The sequence below is a fragment of the Felis catus genome, chromosome B3 (assembly GCF_018350175.1).
Source record: "Felis catus isolate Fca126 chromosome B3, F.catus_Fca126_mat1.0, whole genome shotgun sequence".
In the NCBI taxonomy this organism is placed as follows: Eukaryota; Metazoa; Chordata; class Mammalia; order Carnivora; family Felidae; genus Felis; species Felis catus.
In genome coordinates this window covers 52,659,992-52,678,708 of record NC_058373.1, presented here as the reverse complement: position 1 = coordinate 52,678,708, position 18,717 = coordinate 52,659,992, and the positions used below count along the sequence as shown (strand labels likewise).

Genomic DNA, 18,717 nt, shown 5'->3' with positions numbered 1-18,717 from the left:
AGTACCTAGAACAATTCAATAAATATTAACTGAAAAAAATAAATTGATCAAACTTTTTAAATAGATGTCTAACACACCCATGACTGGTTTGTTTTTATATTAACCTGTTTCATCAATTATGTATGATCTCGTAATTAAAATCTTGGCATATCCATACTTCAATCCAGCAACTCAATTTATAGCTCACTGGATCTTCATTTTAAAGAATTGATCAACCTAAAACATTCAGTAAAATGAATTCACTTCATATCATCTCTGCATACAATTATAATACAATTACTTACCTAAACATGCCTGTACAGATTTAAGATGAAGGTGCCACATATGGAGAATAGAGTAATTATTGCTGTCCTTTTCAATTACTACTAGAAAGAACTTTTCTGAAAACGGTGGTGGACGATACCCTATTGTTCAAAGGAAAAGTTTATTTAAGTTATTTTTCTATTGGGTTAAAAGAAAGATACTTTTTAAAAACATCTCTTGATATATATACAAGTTAGGAAGAAGATGGCAGAATGGATATTTAGGAGTAATTATATTTCATTTTTATGTCAAAAGTTAGGTAGCTGTCAAAGACTAATGAGGCTATGTCAAAAGTACACAAAAGCCAATATGAAGGTATACCTATTGGTCAAAGATGGACAATTTGAGCATCAAAGAATAAGTGAATGTAATTTATTAGAACATATTGACTATAGAGAAAACCATGAGTTTATAAAAATACCAAAAGAGAAAGAAAGGGCACATAAGAGAAAAAGGAAAGGAAGGACAAGAAAAAACAAAAGGAATGGAAGGAAGAGAAACGGGGGGAGAGAGGGAGGCAGAGAGAGGGAGGGAAGGAGAGAGAAAAAAGAAGAAAGACATAGAGCAAAAAGGAAGAGAGTATGCAAGAGCATAGTCAGCTTCACTCAATGCCCCTCACAGTAACTGGGGCATTAACTCCTTATTTGGAAAACTGAAGTAACATTTATCTTGATTTTCCTATATGAAAATAGCATTAAAAAAATTAAAAGTCACGAGGAGGGGCAGTAGTGGTGATATAGAAAAGACTGTTTAGAAATTTCATGCATTTTTTTATGATAAGGCATTGCGGAAGTAATTTTCCCTGTTGACAATTTTATTTTTCATATACGAAAATGAGATCTACACAGAACAAAAACTTTTTATATTTTTTCTTCTATGTAGTTAACATATAATATTACATTAGTTTCAGGCGTACAATATACTGATTCAACAACGCTACATATACTCCGTGCTTATCAAAATAAGCATACTATTAATCCTTTTACCTATTTCACCAATCCTCCCACCTACCTCCTCTCTAGTAACCATCTATTTTCTATAGATAAGAGTTTGTTTTTTGGTTTGTCTCTTTTTTTCCCTTTGTTAGTTTGTTTCTTAAATTCCAGTTATGAGTGAAATCACATGTTATTTGTCTTTCTCTCACTGGCTTATTTCACTTAGCACCATACTCCCTAGTGCCAACCATATTGCTGGAAATAGCAAGATTTCATTCTTTTTCATGATTGAAAAATATTCTATTGTGTGTGTGTGTACGTATGTGTGTATGTATGTGTGTATATACATACATACACATACCACATCCTCTTTATCCACTCATCTATCAATGGACATCTGGGTTGCTTCCATATTTTGGCTATTGTAAATAATGCTGTGATAAACATAGGGGTGCATATATCCTTTTGAATCAGTGTTTTCATATTCTTTCTGTAAATACTCAGTAGTATGATTATTGCATCATAGGCTAGCTCTGTTTTTAATTTTTTGAGGAACTTTCATACTTTTTCCACAGTGGCTCTGCCAGTTTACATCCCCACTAACAATGCATGAGGGTTCCTTTTCCTCCACAACCTTGCCAACACTTGTTATTTCTTGTATTTTAGATATTAGCCATTTTGACAGGTGTGAGGTGATATTATGGTTTTGATTTGCATTTCCTTGCTTATGAGTGATATTGAGCAAAAACTGTCTTTAAAAATGAAAACCCAGGGCGCCTGGGTGGCTCAGTCAGTTGAGCATCTGACTCTTGATTTTAGCTCAGGTCATGATCCCAGGGTTGTGGGACAGAGCCCTGTGTCAGGCTTCACACTAAGCATAGAGCCTGGCTAAGATTCTCTCCCTTTCTCTTTCTCTCTCTCTCTCTCTCTCTCTCTCTCTCTCTCTCTCTCTCTCTCTCTCTCAAATAAAATTAAAAAGAAAGAAAGAAAATCCATAATGACAACTCATTGACATTCAATGACAACTCAACGAGCACTGCTAGAGCTCTAATTGTGGTCTCTAAATACCACACCTCATTAAAAAGAACAGTTTGGAGGGATGACTCCATTTTTGCAAAGGATATCTGTAACCTGAGCTTAGGATGACTTATGGTGCCTGAAAGAAAGTAAACTAGCAAGAACAATGAGATTGTGTCAAAAGGACTCAGGACAAACTTGGACCAACTTGAACCAAACAACATCATATTCATCAGTAATACCTGCTGATAACTTGGGCACAAACTCCTTCCTCTGAAATTGCCAATTAAAGGGAAGAAGCTAAATACTTACCATACATTTCCTAAAAATAACTCTGTATTTCAAAGTAACCAAATAGCTTCAGTTGATAAGGGAAAGCTTTTCTTTACAAATACTTTCCAGATAATAAATGAAAACTGATAAGATTAGGAAAACATAACTTTGCAATCCTTAATGAAATAATGGAGTAAAAAACACTCATGGAAGAAACCATGATATAGTAGACAGGATGTCTGGGTGGCTCAGTTGGCTGAAAGTCCAACTTTTGCTTTTGGCTCAGGACATGATCTCACAGTTCATGGGATTGAGCCCTGCACTGGGCTCTGCATTGAGAGCACAGTGCATGCTTGGGAGACTTCTCCTTCTCTCGCTGCCTGCCCCTCCCCTGCTTGTTCAGGCACTCTCTCTCAAAATAAATAAATATACATTTTTTTAAAAAGAAAAAGAGGGACACCTGGGTGGCTCAGTCGGTTGGGTGACCGACTTCGACTTAGGTCATGATCTCGCAGTTCGTGGGTTCGAGCCCCATGTCAGGCTCTGTGCTGAGTGCTTGCTCAGAGCCTGGAGCCTGCTTAGGATTCTGTGTCTCCTTCTGTCTCTACCCTCCCCCACTTGTGCTCTGTCTCACTTTGTCTCTCAAAAATAAATAAATGTAAAAAGAAATTAAAAAAAAAGAAAAAGAAACCATGATATAGCAGATTGCTGGCAAATATTACACTGGAATCACCTATCATATGAATCTTCTGCATCTTAGCATCACTAAAAATGAGACATCCTAAGTGATGTTCTTTCTTATGTCCTTCTATAAAGGACACAGCTTCACCTAGGAAGTTGAACCTGGATCTAATAAAATCTACAGAGGTAATTTGTACTTTACAGGAGAAAGTTTGAATGACACCGCAAGTAACTACTTAGAGAAATTGCTATAAAATAACTTTCTCTACATCAAGTAGCATAATGAGAGTATAAATGGGGAGGGGGGGTCACGTTAGTTTAAAAGACTCTCAAAAATGAAATACAATGTGTGAACTTTATTTGGATACAGATCCAAACAAATTAAAAAATAAATTTTGACATTTTTGAGACAACTGAATCAAGTTAACATGGGCTAGGTATTACACAATTCTGAGGAATTTTGTTATTTATCAATGTGATAAAAGCACTCATGTAAGAAGGTCATTTTTAGAAATGCATATGGAAGTACACAGGAGTGAAACAATATGATGACTAGGTTTGTTTTAAAATGTTTCAAGGGGCACCTGGGTGGCTCAGTCCAAGTATCCAACTCTTGATTTCGGCTCAGGTCATGATCTCATGGTTTTGAGTTCAAGCCCCATTGGGCTCTGCACTCACAGCAGGGAGCCTTCTAGGGATCCTCTCTCTCCATCTCTCCCTACCCCTCCTCTGCTTGTGTGCGCGCTCGCTCTCTCTCTCTCTCTCTCTCTCAAAACAAATAAATAAAACTTATAAAAATACAATAAAATAAAATATTCAGGAACAAAGGAAAAGAAAATAAGATAGGTAAAGCAAGTGCAACAAAATCTTAAAATCTTTAGACTATGCACTCTACTTTTGTCTGTAATAGGCATTTTTCTTAATTAAAAGAAATTAAATTTTAATTAAAACTTAGAAAGTACAAAATAAGGTAGGGGCAGGAAAAAAAAGAAAGTCTACCTATTAAGTCTTTTAAGAAAATAGCTTCCAAATCAAGAAGAATGTCAAAGAAATTTCGTACAACATCTAAAGGAAAACCAAGAAAGGCATTGGGAAATCCTTTGGCATAATTTTGCAATGACATAAAGAAATGTCAAAAGAGGGAAATAAAATATTTTTAAATTTAAGTCTTTCAATTAAAAATATTATAATAAAATACTTTCTATAAGCATTTTCTAGTAGACTGGCATGAATTTCTTGTTAGAAGTAGAACGATAAACAGTACCTAGGTCTGTTGGAAAGCATATAAAAGAGTTTAAATCTTTGTAAAGGTGAAATACTATGGAAAAGCACGTTTTAAATCTATAAAGCAGTAATTTTATGCCCTAGTGACAGTGAAATAAAACAATGTGACAACTAATAACTTTATCAAGAAGAAAAGTATTCAAATAAAAAGCAAAATACATAAAAGGAAAAAAATTACTAGTAAGCAGTGAAGATATGTTTAAGGTAAGCCTCATAGAAGATAAAAATTCATTCTTTCTTATTTTTCACTAAAGAAAAGGCACTTAACTGTATAAATTTGGTAGAAATACTGTACTGAAATATCTATATATACTTCTGTGATACAAGCTATACCAAGAAAATTAAATATGTCCATTTAGATACTTACAATCTATAACCAAATGAGATAAAACATCTGGAAACCTTTTGTAAACTAAAAGAATGTTCATCATATAAAACGCATTCTTAAAGTAGAATATGTCTTTCCTTCTTTCAAAAAGAAAACATTCTATTTGTTCTATGTTCAAATACGTTCTACATTCAAAGAGAACATGACTGTTTTATAATTACAAAGTTCTGACTTTTAAAAGAAACATTTTAAGCTAAATAATAAAGTTTCAACTAAACATCATATGGGGTCTATTCCTGAAAGCTCTTATGGAAAACTACTTTCTTCCAAAACACAAAAACAAATACAACACATCAGAGGGGGAAATTATGAGGTGGTACCTTTAATTCCCAGTGTATCTGAGGTTCCTGATATAGCATACAAAACAATGTCTTATATTCTATATTCATCAGTGGTCTCTAGCAATTTATTGGGGACTTTTAAAAATTTACACTAAGGGGCTCCTGGGTGGCTCAGTCGGTTAAGGGTCCAAATTTGGCTCAGGTCGTGATCTCACCATTCGTGAGTTTGAGCCCTGCATCGGCTTGTATGCTGACAGATGAGAGCCTGGAGTCTGCTTCAGATTCTGTGTCTCCCTCTCTCTCTGCCCCTCCCCTGCTCATACTCTGTGTCTTTCTCTCTCTCAAAAATAAATAAACATTAAAAAATTTAAAAAAAATACTTACACTAAAATTAAATGGTTTGCTTAAGACACCACAGGAAACTTACTACCAATCAAAACAATTTACTTGTAGAATTGAACAATTAAAATTATTTTTAAAACAGTTAAACTAGGTTTCATAACTAACATTTTCTTGGCAAAATCTAGGTCATCAATGAAACTATCTTTAAAAATGTAAGTTTCACTCACATGCCTTCTTCACAAACAAGCAATTTTTACAGAATCACATGGTATTATTTACTAAAAATTATGAATGATGACTTTTGATATAAAGATCCACACTCAATATAAATTTGGAGATTTTTTTTTTAATATTAAGGTATCAAAGTCAAGACTATTTTTTAAAAGTACCTTGTGATGGCTGAAAAAATATTTCTGTTTCCTTTTTCTCCATATCTTCCTTATGCGGTTTGTATCCTATAATGAAGTCTTCTTGAAACACATGAAGCAACTGTGTATTTGAGCCACACTACAAATATGAAAAAAAAATGAAGTTTTATCATTGAAATTCCCTATCTTCCACCCCTCATCTCCTAAGAACACTAATGTATAAGAAATAAATCTAACAATTTCTATTCTTTATTAACTAATGAATTAGAAAGGAAAAAGCAACAGGAAAAAAATCATTAAATCACCTGGGCAGAGAAAACTGCTTTAAAAGATGCTACAGCCCATAGCAGAATTGAATAATCAAAAGAAATGAACAGATCTGCTTCTGAATACACACACACACACACACACACACACACACACACACACACACAACCATAAGTGATCTATACAATTGGGAACTCAAAAATATCAGGTCTCGTGACTGGCTGGAGAAGGCTATGCTGACTATGTAATAAGGTAACTGGTACAGGATTCACTTGGTTTTCCTAATTCCACTTGAGAACCCAAATAAATCCTCAAAGCATTCCCAGTCTGTCTAGAGGGAATTATGAGGGGCCCTATAACAGGCAGCTGAGTGACACATCTCTGGATTAATGTAGCTACATGTAGGTAACTAGGATTTCTAAAAGGAGGGATGACACATCACTGTGAGCTGCTACTGCTATGCTAAATGTGGTTTTGAACAATACAGAAAAAAAGATAAAAATAATCACAAATGGCTCCTTATAATCACAAAAGTGAGCTGAAATTCAAGGAAAGACTAAATCCAAACAAAATCTTATTATGGAAGTGTGTCAAGATAACTGGATGACTACGCCACAGATTTCAAGGAAGGAATGAATCTTCCTTGTGGGCTGAATCTTACAGAATAAAGGAAATCAACCTCCTTGCAAAGTACACAGAAATAAAAGAACTGTAAGATTAGGCTGACCCACAGAATTTTTATGAAAGTTATATAGTATTTTTATGTCTCTCCAGATAGAAACCAAAATTCCCTTCACATTTATAATAAAAACAAAAGGTAACCGCCCCAAAGGAAAAAAAAATAAATGAAAAGGGAAGGGTGACGTCTTCATGGATATAAAAATCATACAGCACATTGGGCCCACACCTAGAATGAGTTTTAAACTTTGTAATTTATAAGCCTAAGCCATTTATCAGTGCTTGCTGTTTACCAGCCATTGTGTTAAAGATAACCACAACTAGAGGGGAAAAAATCTTGAACAGGTATGAAGTAAAAAACATAATGCTAAGTGAGAGTGGCCCCCGAAGAGAAGGAGCTAAAGTGGGAGATGACTTTAACACCCAGTCCTTCAAAAATTAAGACCTTTATGGGAATGAAGACAATCCACTCTTCTCCTATACCTCTATGGAGGAGAGAAAAAGGAAATCACAGGTTAAGGACCTCCTTGAAGGCATTAGTAATTTGAGTCTGGCAGCCACATTTCTGTTGCCAAGAGCTGACATGATAGTTTCTCTTCATTGCTGGAAATTATTACATTTTCCCCAACAGAATACGCAAGGCATCATGGAAAAAATAACAACATAACTATATTTATTTTTAAATATGATTAGCTCATTCCTCATTTCCTTGTTTGAAAATATTGCTAACTTCCTCACCAAAAAAATCTTTTTTTTTTTCCTATTTAGAATGAATATATTAGTTCTATCCCTTAGTCCATCAACATGATCCTGAAGAAACAAATATCCTAAGGGCTAGAAAGGAATTTACAAAGTGGCTGTAGGGAGAAGGGTTCTCCCTCTTTCCGAGATAGTAGCTGGGAAGAACAGTGACTACACAAAAGACTGTGATTAGAAAGTACATGTATACTTTCATCTGCATTCTACTGGATATAAAATATCTAACATTCAGCCTAACAAGGCCAACACTCTGAAGCTGAAACTATCAACTGAGCTGAAATAAGTAATAATATAAAGAGAAACCACTAACCAAGCTCCTATGCAGCTGTACTGTATTTTCCTTCATGGTTTCCCTCACTCAATCAAATGACCTTTAAATAGGAAATAGGGCTACAGGTACAATTCAACTGGAGAGTAATTCCTAAATCATTAGATTTTCATTATGGAAATCAAGAGAAACTGGCTACATTTAGTACTAAACAAGAAAATTATTCTGAGAATGAAATAGATGCAAATAAAGCATTCTGGGATGAAGTATATTAATATCCCCAATTCACAAGCATGTTTTTACTTGGTTGGTTATTGCATCGAGTTCAATAATGCAGCCAGGTCGAGCAGTAGACTGTTGGCTCACAATATTAAACACTTCTCCAATAAGTTTCTGTAAACAAAAAACACAAAATGTTAATGATCAACAATGCATGAATCTGTCAATATGATATAGCACCTCAGACATTGAGGGATCCTCTAAATATTCACTTACTGGCAATGGCAATTCATACATTCAAAGAAATATTTCAAACTTCTATATTCAATCTTATTCTCATGTTTAACATTAACAAACCAATTAGAAAAATCTATAGTGTTTACCTAAATAGTGCTTAACTTCAAGGCATCTAGTTCTTTTCAACATGTCTCATTTTGCTGTCTTAAAGCTTCAAGACGGACATGGCTGAGGGTCTGGCCCAATGCCCATGTGTATGGTTTGCAGATCTGCAATACCATTTAAAGTCTGGGGGCACCTGGGTGGCTCAGTAGGTTGAGCATCTGACTCTCGATTTTGACTCAGGTCATGATCCCAGGGTCATTGAATCAAGCCCCATGTCTGGCCCCACACTAGGCATGGAGACTGCATGGGATACTCTCCCTCTCCCTCTCTCTCTCTGCTCCTCCCCTGCTCTCTCCCAGTCTCTCTCTCGAAATAAATAAATAAATATTTTTAAAAATTAGGAGCACCTGAATGGCTCAGTCGGTTCAGTGTCCGACTTTGGCTCAGATCATGATCTCTGTGAGTTCAAGCCCCACAACAGGCTCTCTGCTATCAGCACGGAACCTGCTTCTGATCCTCCATCCCCCCCCCTTTCTGCCCCTCCCCTGCTTATTCTCTCAAAATAAATAAATTTTTAAAAACTTAAAAAAATAAAAGTACAATTCTGCCAGTTAGAAGGTAAGGGCGATGGCTGAGAAGTGAGACTCTGCCTTGAAATGAGGATGTTCGAACTAACACAGGAAGCCTAACTTTGGACCCCCAAACTCCAAAACCCTTGTGCTGAAAAAAACAGTCCCTTTTCCCTTTTTCCAATCAGGCTTCTCTTGCATGAAAACCTTTCAGTAACTTCACCTGAAGCAGTTGCCTCACAAGGAACTGCCCAATCTCCTTAGTATCAATCACCTCTATTACTTCTTACCACCTCCAGGCCACGAAGAGGGGTTAGATCCCAGCTTAGCCTAGGGGCATTTATACAAGATTGGCTCTGGGAAAACAGCACATACTCTGGAGCTGTAGGATCTTTCTTGTCAGCAGGATTCCAGAAACCATGTATGGGAACAGATTCTAGGGTTATTAGACCAAGGAGGACAAGATACGTGGTGGTTGGGTAGGGCTGAATTTATTGTTACAAGTACCTTCACCCAAGATTCCGTATTTAAAGTGTTAGCTCAGACACCTGCAAGTGGTGTTAACAGTCGGCTGGGTTTGTTCACTGAAATCTGGATGCCTACAGGTGGTGAGGTTAAAACACGGGAATATCTCTAATACACCATGAATCTTTGCTTCTCAAGTGTGGTCAATGGACCAGCAACGATAGCAGCATCCAGAAGCTTTTTATAAATGCAACTCTCAGGCTCTGAAGTGAATATATCTGCATTTTAATCTCATGTACAATCTCTAGATGATTTGTGTACATGCTGAAGTTTAATAAATACTGATGTAAACCAACAGTTCTCAGCCTTGGCTGCACAATCAATCACCTGAGGAACTTTAACAACCATTGATACTTAGGTCCCACGCACACAGATTGATGTATTCGTCTAGGGTACAATCTGAGCATCAGGCATTTTATAAGCTCCTCAGGTGCTTCTGACATGCAGCCAAGGCTGTAATCCCCTGGTAGGGATACCCATTCCAGCTAAGGATTTGCCTTGCCTGCAAACAACTCTTCTCCTGGAACTATAACTAATGGCCTTAACAAATGCCTTATTTAACACTACAGGATCCTACCCCACCTCCAACAAAGGAACCCATTTTACGCAGAAGATAGAACCAGAATTAGGATAAAGTGAGTGAAAATACTCACCCTGAATACAAAATTTAAGAGGGGGTGCCAAAAACTCAATAATCAAGATAAATAATATCTTAAATGATTTTTAAATCAAAATCAATGCAAAAAAATTCAAAATGAATCAAATATCAAAATTTTTTTTCAACATTTTTTATTTATTTTTGGGACAGAGAGAGACAGAGCATGAACGGGGGAGGGGCAGAGAGAGAGGGAGACACAGAATCGGAAATAGGCTCCAGGCTCTGAGCCATCAGCCCAGAGCCTGACGCGGGGCTCGAACTCACGGACCGCAAGATCGTGACCTGGCTGAAGTCAGACGCTCAACCGACTGCACCACCCAGGCGCCCCTCAAATATCAAAATTTTAAATACAGCATTCAATAGTGTCATGAGGTGTCTGACTGGCTCAGTCAGAAAAGCGTGCAACCATCTCTTGATCTTGGGGTCATGAGTTCATGCCCCACATTAGGTGTAGAGATTACTTAAAAAAAAAAAAAAAAAGTGTCTTGATGAGCCATATTAGAGCCTAAGAGCAAAACTTCACACACATGTTTTTATGTATTTTTTAAATGGTTAATTTTTTTCTAGAACATTAAGGTGGTTGAAAACTACTGAAAAGTAGGTACATTAAAATTCACATTATTTTAAATTTAAATTTATTTATCCCAAAAGAATATTATTTTATTTTCCTGGCTTTAATGGCAGCAAACTTATCAATTTTTTTAAAATCTACTTTTTGCTTATCTTGTTTTCAAAACAGACAACTTATTTGATAGTCTCTTGACCAAGAGACAATCTTCAATGATTTTTAATTAACTTCAACTTACTGAAACTTCTTTTGCAGGACAACTTTGTGACCAGTATTATTTTCTTTAAGTTCTCAAGTACATTTCCAAATGTAAGACTGCACTAAGCAAAATTTGTGAGTCAGTTTTAGAAGATCCAATCAACAATGTTGATTTTATATTATAAATCATGGACACTGCATGACACTTAAAACTATTTCAGACAAAATTTCCCTAAGTCTTAAACTATCAAAACATATATGAGCCAAGCATTTTGTAAACAAGATTATCTATATAATGTAACTTTTCTCCAGTTAAAACTTCAAGATCTAAAGCACTTCAGTTAATTTTCATACCTCCATTTTGAACGTGAAATTAGTATTTGCACTAATTTGTACTGTGGGGGTCAAAATAATGGCCCCCCAAAATGTCCACATCCTAATTCCCAGAACACATGAATATGTTACTTTACATGACAAAAGAGATTGTGTAGGTGTCATTAAATTGAGGATCTGGAGATGAGGACATGATCTTGAATTAGAGGTAGAAGGGCCCACTATAACCATAATGGTCCTTATGAGAGGGAGGAAGTGTGGTCAGATTCAGAGAAAGATGTGACAGAAGCAGCAAAGGCCAGAGAAAGAGAGATTTGAAGATGCTACGCTCCTAACTTTAAAAAGGAGGAAGGAGCCATGAGCCAGGAGATGCAGGGGCCTCTAGAAGCTGGAAAGAGCAAGAAAAAGGATTCTCCTCTAGAACCTCCAGAGGGAATATGGCCCTGCCAACACCTGGGTTTTAGGATGTCTGACCTCCAAAACTGTAAGATAATAAAAGTATTGTTTTAAAACCACCGATTTGATGGTAGTTATTTGTTGTATCAGCAGTCAGAAACTAAGAAAAAATCCCACAATCTCCTTAATTTTTACTTGATAGGCTCTTTTTCCAATAATAATAACACATCTGTTAACTCATACATTTTTTTTAAAGTTTATTTTGAAAGAGAGACACAGACAGAACGAGCGTGGGAGGGAAAGAGAGAATCCTAAGTAGGTTCCCCACTCAGAATGGAGCTGTATGTGGGGATCAAATTCACAAACCACAAGATCATGACCTGAGTTGAAATCAAGAGTCACTTAACTGACTGAGCCATCTAGGTGCCCCCCATACATGTCTAGTTTGTCCCTTTTTTAAAATTCATTTTCAGGTTCAGGAACTATATTCATACCTCTCATTTACACTCATCAAGCATACTTCCAAAGTTACTTTCTCTTATTACATCTGACAAATCTCAGTTGAAAACTGGATTAGCAAAGAAGTAAATTTTGATCAGATTATTGAAGTGTTTGCTTTGTTAAAGCCAGAAAGGTAAGGTTTGGGGCATAAATAAAATATTTAAACTTAAAATAATATTGTGAATTTCACTATACTTACTTCCAACTTTCAATACTTTTCAACTACTTTAATGTTCTGGGAAAAATTAACCATTGAAAAATTACAGAAACGTTTATAGAGTGCACATTCTTCCTTTTTCCCCAGGCTCCAACGAGGCTCATCATGGTACCGTAGGATTTGTCTTTATTTAAAAATTTTGTCATTCTGTTCATCATTGATTTTTTTCGCATTAAAATACAGCACTAAAACCACATGATCTAGTAATTCCACTATGGGTATCTACTCAATGAAAATGAGAACGCTAACATTTGGGCCACTCCACCAGGTTTAAAAAGAAAAAAAAAAAAAGGCAAACACCCAAGGTGCTGACAAAAGTGTAAGGGAACGTGGAATTTGGTGGTGTGAGGAGACTGCGATTCTCAAATTTAGGCTCTGTGACTATCTATGGAAGCAGGGGTTATGACAGCTTTCCTTTGTGTTGTTCCTTTTTCCCTGATTTCTCTGCTGTGATGAGGACTGATAGTAGGACAACATCAATTCAGGTCCCAAGTAGGACTGTAAGTACATTACATCATTACACATTGCATCATTACACAATGATACAATGCCAAACCAGAATTTGTGTTTCCCCGGTGCTGGAGATAAAAGTTTCTTCATCTAAATAAAGAATAGCAATAGATGCTAAAGGGCATCTTTGCTGGCTATTCTTCATCTGCATCTAAACCTTGGTGTATTCTCCACCCTTGTCTGCCTTATTCTGTGCTCCAAGAGGTTGACTTCAGGACTGTATCACCTAGTTCCCAACCCCGCTTCAGCTTCAGGCTGAATTCGGTCAATGGGAGGGACCGGTCAGAGACTGCAGAGAAAAGAGAAAGAGAAGTTGGGGCATTTATCCCCTTTGCTCCCCCACAGTTCTGGCAGTAGCTGTGTTCCTGTGTGGCCACCTCTCCCAACAGGCAGCTCCTTTTCCACAGCGTTAGCTCTCACCAGGCTTTGGTACACTGTTATTGCTCTTCTTATCCCTTCAGGCATAGAGATACATTTTTCTATTGCCACTGCAAAAAATTACCACACACTTCATAGCTTAAAGCAACACAACTGTAATATCTTACAGTTCTGTAGGCCAGAAGTCTGACAGGAGTCTCGTTGAACATCAACTTGCCAGCAGGGCTGCATTCTTTTCTGGAAGCTCTAGGGGAGAGTTCGATTTCCTTGCCTTTTCCAACTTCTAGAGGTTATCCCTATTCTTTGGCTCATGGCCCCCTCTCTCCTTCCCCAAAACCTGTAATATCATCTCTCCGACCATTCTTCTTTTGTCACATCTCTCTTTGACCACAGCCAAGAAAGGTTCTCGTGCTTTCAAGGACTCATGAGACTGGGCCTACCAAAATAATCCAGGATAATTTCCACATTTCAAGGTCCTTAATTTATTTACATCTGCAAAGTCTCTTTGGCCATGTGAGGTAACATATTTGCAGGTTCTGGGGATTAGCATGTGAACATCTTTGGGAACATCTTTACTACCACAGGGTAATAATGGCTTCATCCTGTTACCAGACTCTGAGTGCTTTATTATCACCATGTGCTCAGCTCTGTAAGGAGTTCTTTCATTAAACTCTCCTCAGTTAAACCTTTGTGTGTCATCTGTTTCCCACCTAGGCTCTGAGTGAATGACATAGAGACTAAAACAAAGTGGTACTGATTGTCTCTCCCTGAAAAAGTGCAACCCTTACCAATGTGTTCTTCTCCATAAAATGCAAAAGAAAGATCTTTGTGTAGCTTCTCCGACTTAGTATGGTCTTCCTTCTCAATTTAAATACTATGATCCCACAAAGAACATGAACAAGCAATTCAAAACAAAACACAACAGCCAATAAAAATATGAAAACCATTCAATTTCTGCAATAATAAAAAGTGCACAAATCAAAATAACTAGATACCAGTTCAAAATAGTGAAGATTTTGATAGAAGAAAGAAAAAGATGGAGAAAACCTGTATCATATACTGCACTGATGAAGTACACATTGGTAGAACAGCTTCCCATTGTCTTCACAAGGTAATAAAACTCTTCAGTGTGATATTCATTAACTCATTCATCAACTCAACAAGTATCTAAAGAGTGCTTATCAGATATCAGGCACTGGGAATACAGCACTGCCTTATCTTACATTCGAAAGAAGACAAACAGCACACAAATACGAAAGTACACAAACTGTGAAATAGTACTAAGTGCCAAGGGGAAAATAAAGTGGTAAAGTGGACAGGAAGTAGTGGACAGGGGTGGTCAGGAAGGCCTCCCTTGACTAAAGACGTAAAGGAGGCAAGAACACAACCATGTGTTATCTGAGTGAAGAATATTCCAGGCAAGGAGAACAGTAAGTAAAAGACACTGAGATGAGAGAGTGTTGGCCATGTTCCAGGACCAGTAAAGAGACTGGTGTGGCTGAAGCCAACATGAAGTAGAGGAAAAGTAGAAAAACACAGTATCAGAGAAATGAAGGAAGGCAGGATAAGAGGTAAGAGGCAGACACTGTACAGTATTACAGATCACTGTAGACACTGGCTTAAAAGAGTGACATGATCCAAATTACACTTTAAAAATACCATTCTGACTTCTCTGTTGAGAACAGACTGTAAGAAAGCAGGGCATAATGGGAAGGTAACATCAGCAAATAGTGGAAAAGGAAGTCTTAACCACCTTCCTCCCACAGAGACACAGACTTAACAGTGAAAAAATTCAACATGCTTTCATGAAAAAAACATTCAACAAACTATGAACAGAAAGAAACTACCTCCATATAATAAAAGACATATATGAAAAGCCCAAAGATAAGGTCATACTCAATGGGAAGAGACTGAGAGTTTTTTCTCTAAAATCAGGAACAAAGCAAGAATGCCCACTTTCACCACTACTACTCAACACAGACTGGAAGTTCTAGCCAGAACAATTAGACAAAAAAATAAAAAATAAAAAGCAGAAAAATTAGAAAAGACATAAAATTATCTGTTTGCAAATGACATGATCTGTAGAAAACCTCAAAAATTCTACAAGTTCTACAAGTTCTACAGTTCTGTTAGAACTGAATTCAGCAAAGTTTTTTTATTCAAAAAATCAAGTCTGTTTCTATACATTAACAATGACAAATCCAAAAAGGGAATTAACAATCTCATTTAGTAGAGCATCAAAAAGGATAAAAAGGATAAAAAAAATTAAGAAGAAACTGAAAAAAAGAGATGAAAGACTTATACACTGAAGGAGCACCTGGGTGGCTCAGTCAGTTGAATGTCTGACTCTCAATTTCAGCTCAGGTCATGATCTCATGGTTCAGGAGTTCAAGCCCCACATTGAGCTCTGCACTGATAGCACAGAGCCTGCTTGGGATTCTCTCTCCCTCTCTCTCTCTGCCCCACCCCCACTCATGCTCTCTCAAAATAAATAAACTTAAGAAAAACTTATACACTGAAAACTACAGACCATTCCTAAGAAAAATAATAAAAGATATAAATAAATGGAAAGATATCTCATGCTGTGGATTATAAGACTTAATATTGTTGAAATGTCCATACTACCAGTCAACATATTCAATGGAATTCCTGACATATTGTGTAGAAATTGAAAAAAAAATCCTAAAATTCATGATAACATGGGGAAAGGATATTGGTTCTGTCAATGATTTCTTGGATATGACATCAAAAGCACAGGGAACAAAATAAAAAACACACTTAAAAACTTCTGCCTGTCAAGGGAAACAATCAACAGAGTAAAAAGGCAACCTACAGAATCAAAGAATTAAGTAGAAATCATACATCTGATAAAGGGTTAACATCCAGGATCCATAACAACTTCTACAACTCAACAACAACAAAAAAGCCAAAATAGGCAAAAGACCTGAACAGACATACAAGTGGCCAATAAGCACAAGAAAAAGTACTCAACATCATTAATCATCAGGGAAATGCAAATCAAAACCACAATGAGATATCACCTCATACCCATCAGAACAGCCACTATCAAAAGAATAGAAAATAAGTGTGGGAGTGGATGCAGAGAAGTTGGAACCCTTGTGCACTGCTTATGGGAATGTGAAATGGTGTACCACTATGTAAAACAGTAGGGAGGTTCTCATAAAATTAAAAACAGAATTACTGACTGATCCAGCAATCCTACTTCTGGGCATATACCCCCCAAAATTCAAAGCAGAATCACGAAGAGATATTTGCATATCTATGTTCATCACAGTGTTATTCACAAGAGTCAAAGAGACAGAAGCAATCCAGATGTCCATGACGGGTTAAAGAATAAAGTATATACATACAATGGAATATTATGCAGCCTTTAAAAAGATCTTGTCACTTGCTACAATGTGGATAAACCCAGGGGACATTATACCAAGCAAAATAAGCCAATCACAAAAGGACAAATACTGTATTATACCATTCATATGAAGTGCCTAAAGTAGTGAACATCACAGAAACAGAAAGTAGAAAGGTGGTTACCAAAGGCTGGTGGGAGAAGAAGGAAAAAGAATTAAAGATTAATGAATACTGAGTATCAGTATTGTAAGACAAACTTCTATCAAATCATCACAATGTACACTTTAAATATTTTACAATTTTATTTGTCAATTATACCTCAATAAAGCTGAAGAAAAAACACTTCAAAGTTCTAGAGTTGTAGAACAGTTCTAGTATCTGTTGAACAACAATGACTATACTTAACACTATGGAACTATACACTTAAAAATGGTAAATATGGTAAATTAAATGGGAGGGAGGAAAAAGAAAGCAGGGTGTAATCATAAATAAATATATTTTTTCCACAATCTAGCCTGTACCTTCCTATCCAATCTCATCTACTTCCGACAGCCATTTACATTCAATGCTATGGCTATAATAGGCATGGCATAATAAAATACTTATAGTTTATCATGCACTTTCTTATACTTCTTCTATTTTCTTATACTTATTATACCTGTTTCTTCTTAATGGCTGTTCCTTCCACCTAGAATATTCTTTTCCTCCTTGACTTTTTTTTTTAATATGAAATTTATTGTCAAACTGGTTTCCATACAACACCCAGTGCTCATCCCAACAGGTGCCCTCCTCAATGCCCATCACCCACTTTCCCCTCCCTCCCACCCCCCATCAACCCTCAGACTGTTCTCAGTTTTTAAGAGTCTCTTATGGTTTGCCTTCCTCCCTTTTTTTTCCCCTTCCCCTCCCCCATGGGTTTCTGTTAAGTTTCTCAGGATCCACATAAGAGTGAAAACATATGGTATCTGTCTTTCTCTGTATGACTTATTTCACTTAGTATAACACTCTCCAGTTCCATCCACGTTGCTACAAAAGACCATATTTCATTCTTTCTCACTGCCAAGTAGTATTCCATGGTATATATAAACCACAATTTCTTTATCCATTCATCAGTTGATGGACATTTAGGCTCTTTTCATAATTTGGTTATTGTTGAGAGTGCTGCTATAAACATTGGGGTACATGTGCCCCTATGCAACAGCACTCCTGTATCCCTTGGGTAAATTCCTAGCAGTGCTATTGCTGGGTCATTCCTCCTTCACTTTCAATTCATACCTTCAGTAAGTCTCATGTCAGGTGTCCTCTCCACTAGAAACTCTTCCCTAACCACCACCATCTGAATTAAGTGTTCCTTCCATGCACAGGATAAGCCTTCTTATCCCATACAATTGAGAGAGAGATGACTAATTACTCAACAAGGTTGCTTAACCCAGAGAATCATTTTAAAATGATACATATATACCTTCGATATTTTGTTTTATTTAAAACATAAATGCACATGAACTAACTGGTATTTTGGTGTAGAGTGAGGGCCTTTAAGTACATGCGTCTGCTAATAGGAATTAAATGTCTTTCGTCTTTCTTGCATAACCCCTCCTGTAAGGCCGTGGCTATGTCTTTTTCAGTTCTTTATAAACTGGAGTAACAACTGAAAGATACCTACAAAGAAATGAGTGCAGTTTTTTGGTTTTACAATTCCCCCTAGATTCTTTTATAGTTGTCTCACCATACCTAATTAACAGCAATTATTTTTCAATATACTTCCAAAACATTTCTTTATTAAAAAAATCAAAATTTTTATACTCACGTATCATCAATTTATATATTTAAATTACAGAATTAAAACAATGGGTACAACTTGACAAACATGTAGAAGCAAATGGCTTTTTAGAGGCAGCACAGCATAGTGGTTAAGAGCTTGGTCTCTAGGGGTGCCTGATTGGCTCAGTCAGTTAAGCATCCAACTTCAGCTCAGATCATGATCTCACCATTCAAAGTTCGAGCCCCATGTCAGGCTCTGTGCTGACAGCTCAGAGCCTGGACCGGCTTCGGATTCTGTGTCTCCTTCTGTCTCTCTGCCTCTCCCTTCC

General features: G+C 36.7%; 1 protein-coding gene across 5 annotated transcripts in view; it reads right to left on the bottom strand.

Moving 5' to 3' along the window:
* Positions 1-18,717, bottom strand: part of DMXL2 (Dmx like 2) — a 151,693-nt gene that overhangs the window by 52,367 nt on the left and 80,609 nt on the right. For all 5 annotated transcript variants that reach the window (XM_011282863.4, XM_019832421.3, XM_019832420.3 and 2 more), the window contains 3 exons: positions 8,148-8,237; positions 5,894-6,011; positions 285-404 (listed from right to left, as the gene is read on the bottom strand). In XM_011282863.4, coding sequence (XP_011281165.2) covers positions 285-404; positions 5,894-6,011; positions 8,148-8,237 — 328 coding nt within the window. The remainder of the gene's footprint in view (positions 1-284; positions 405-5,893; positions 6,012-8,147; positions 8,238-18,717) is intronic.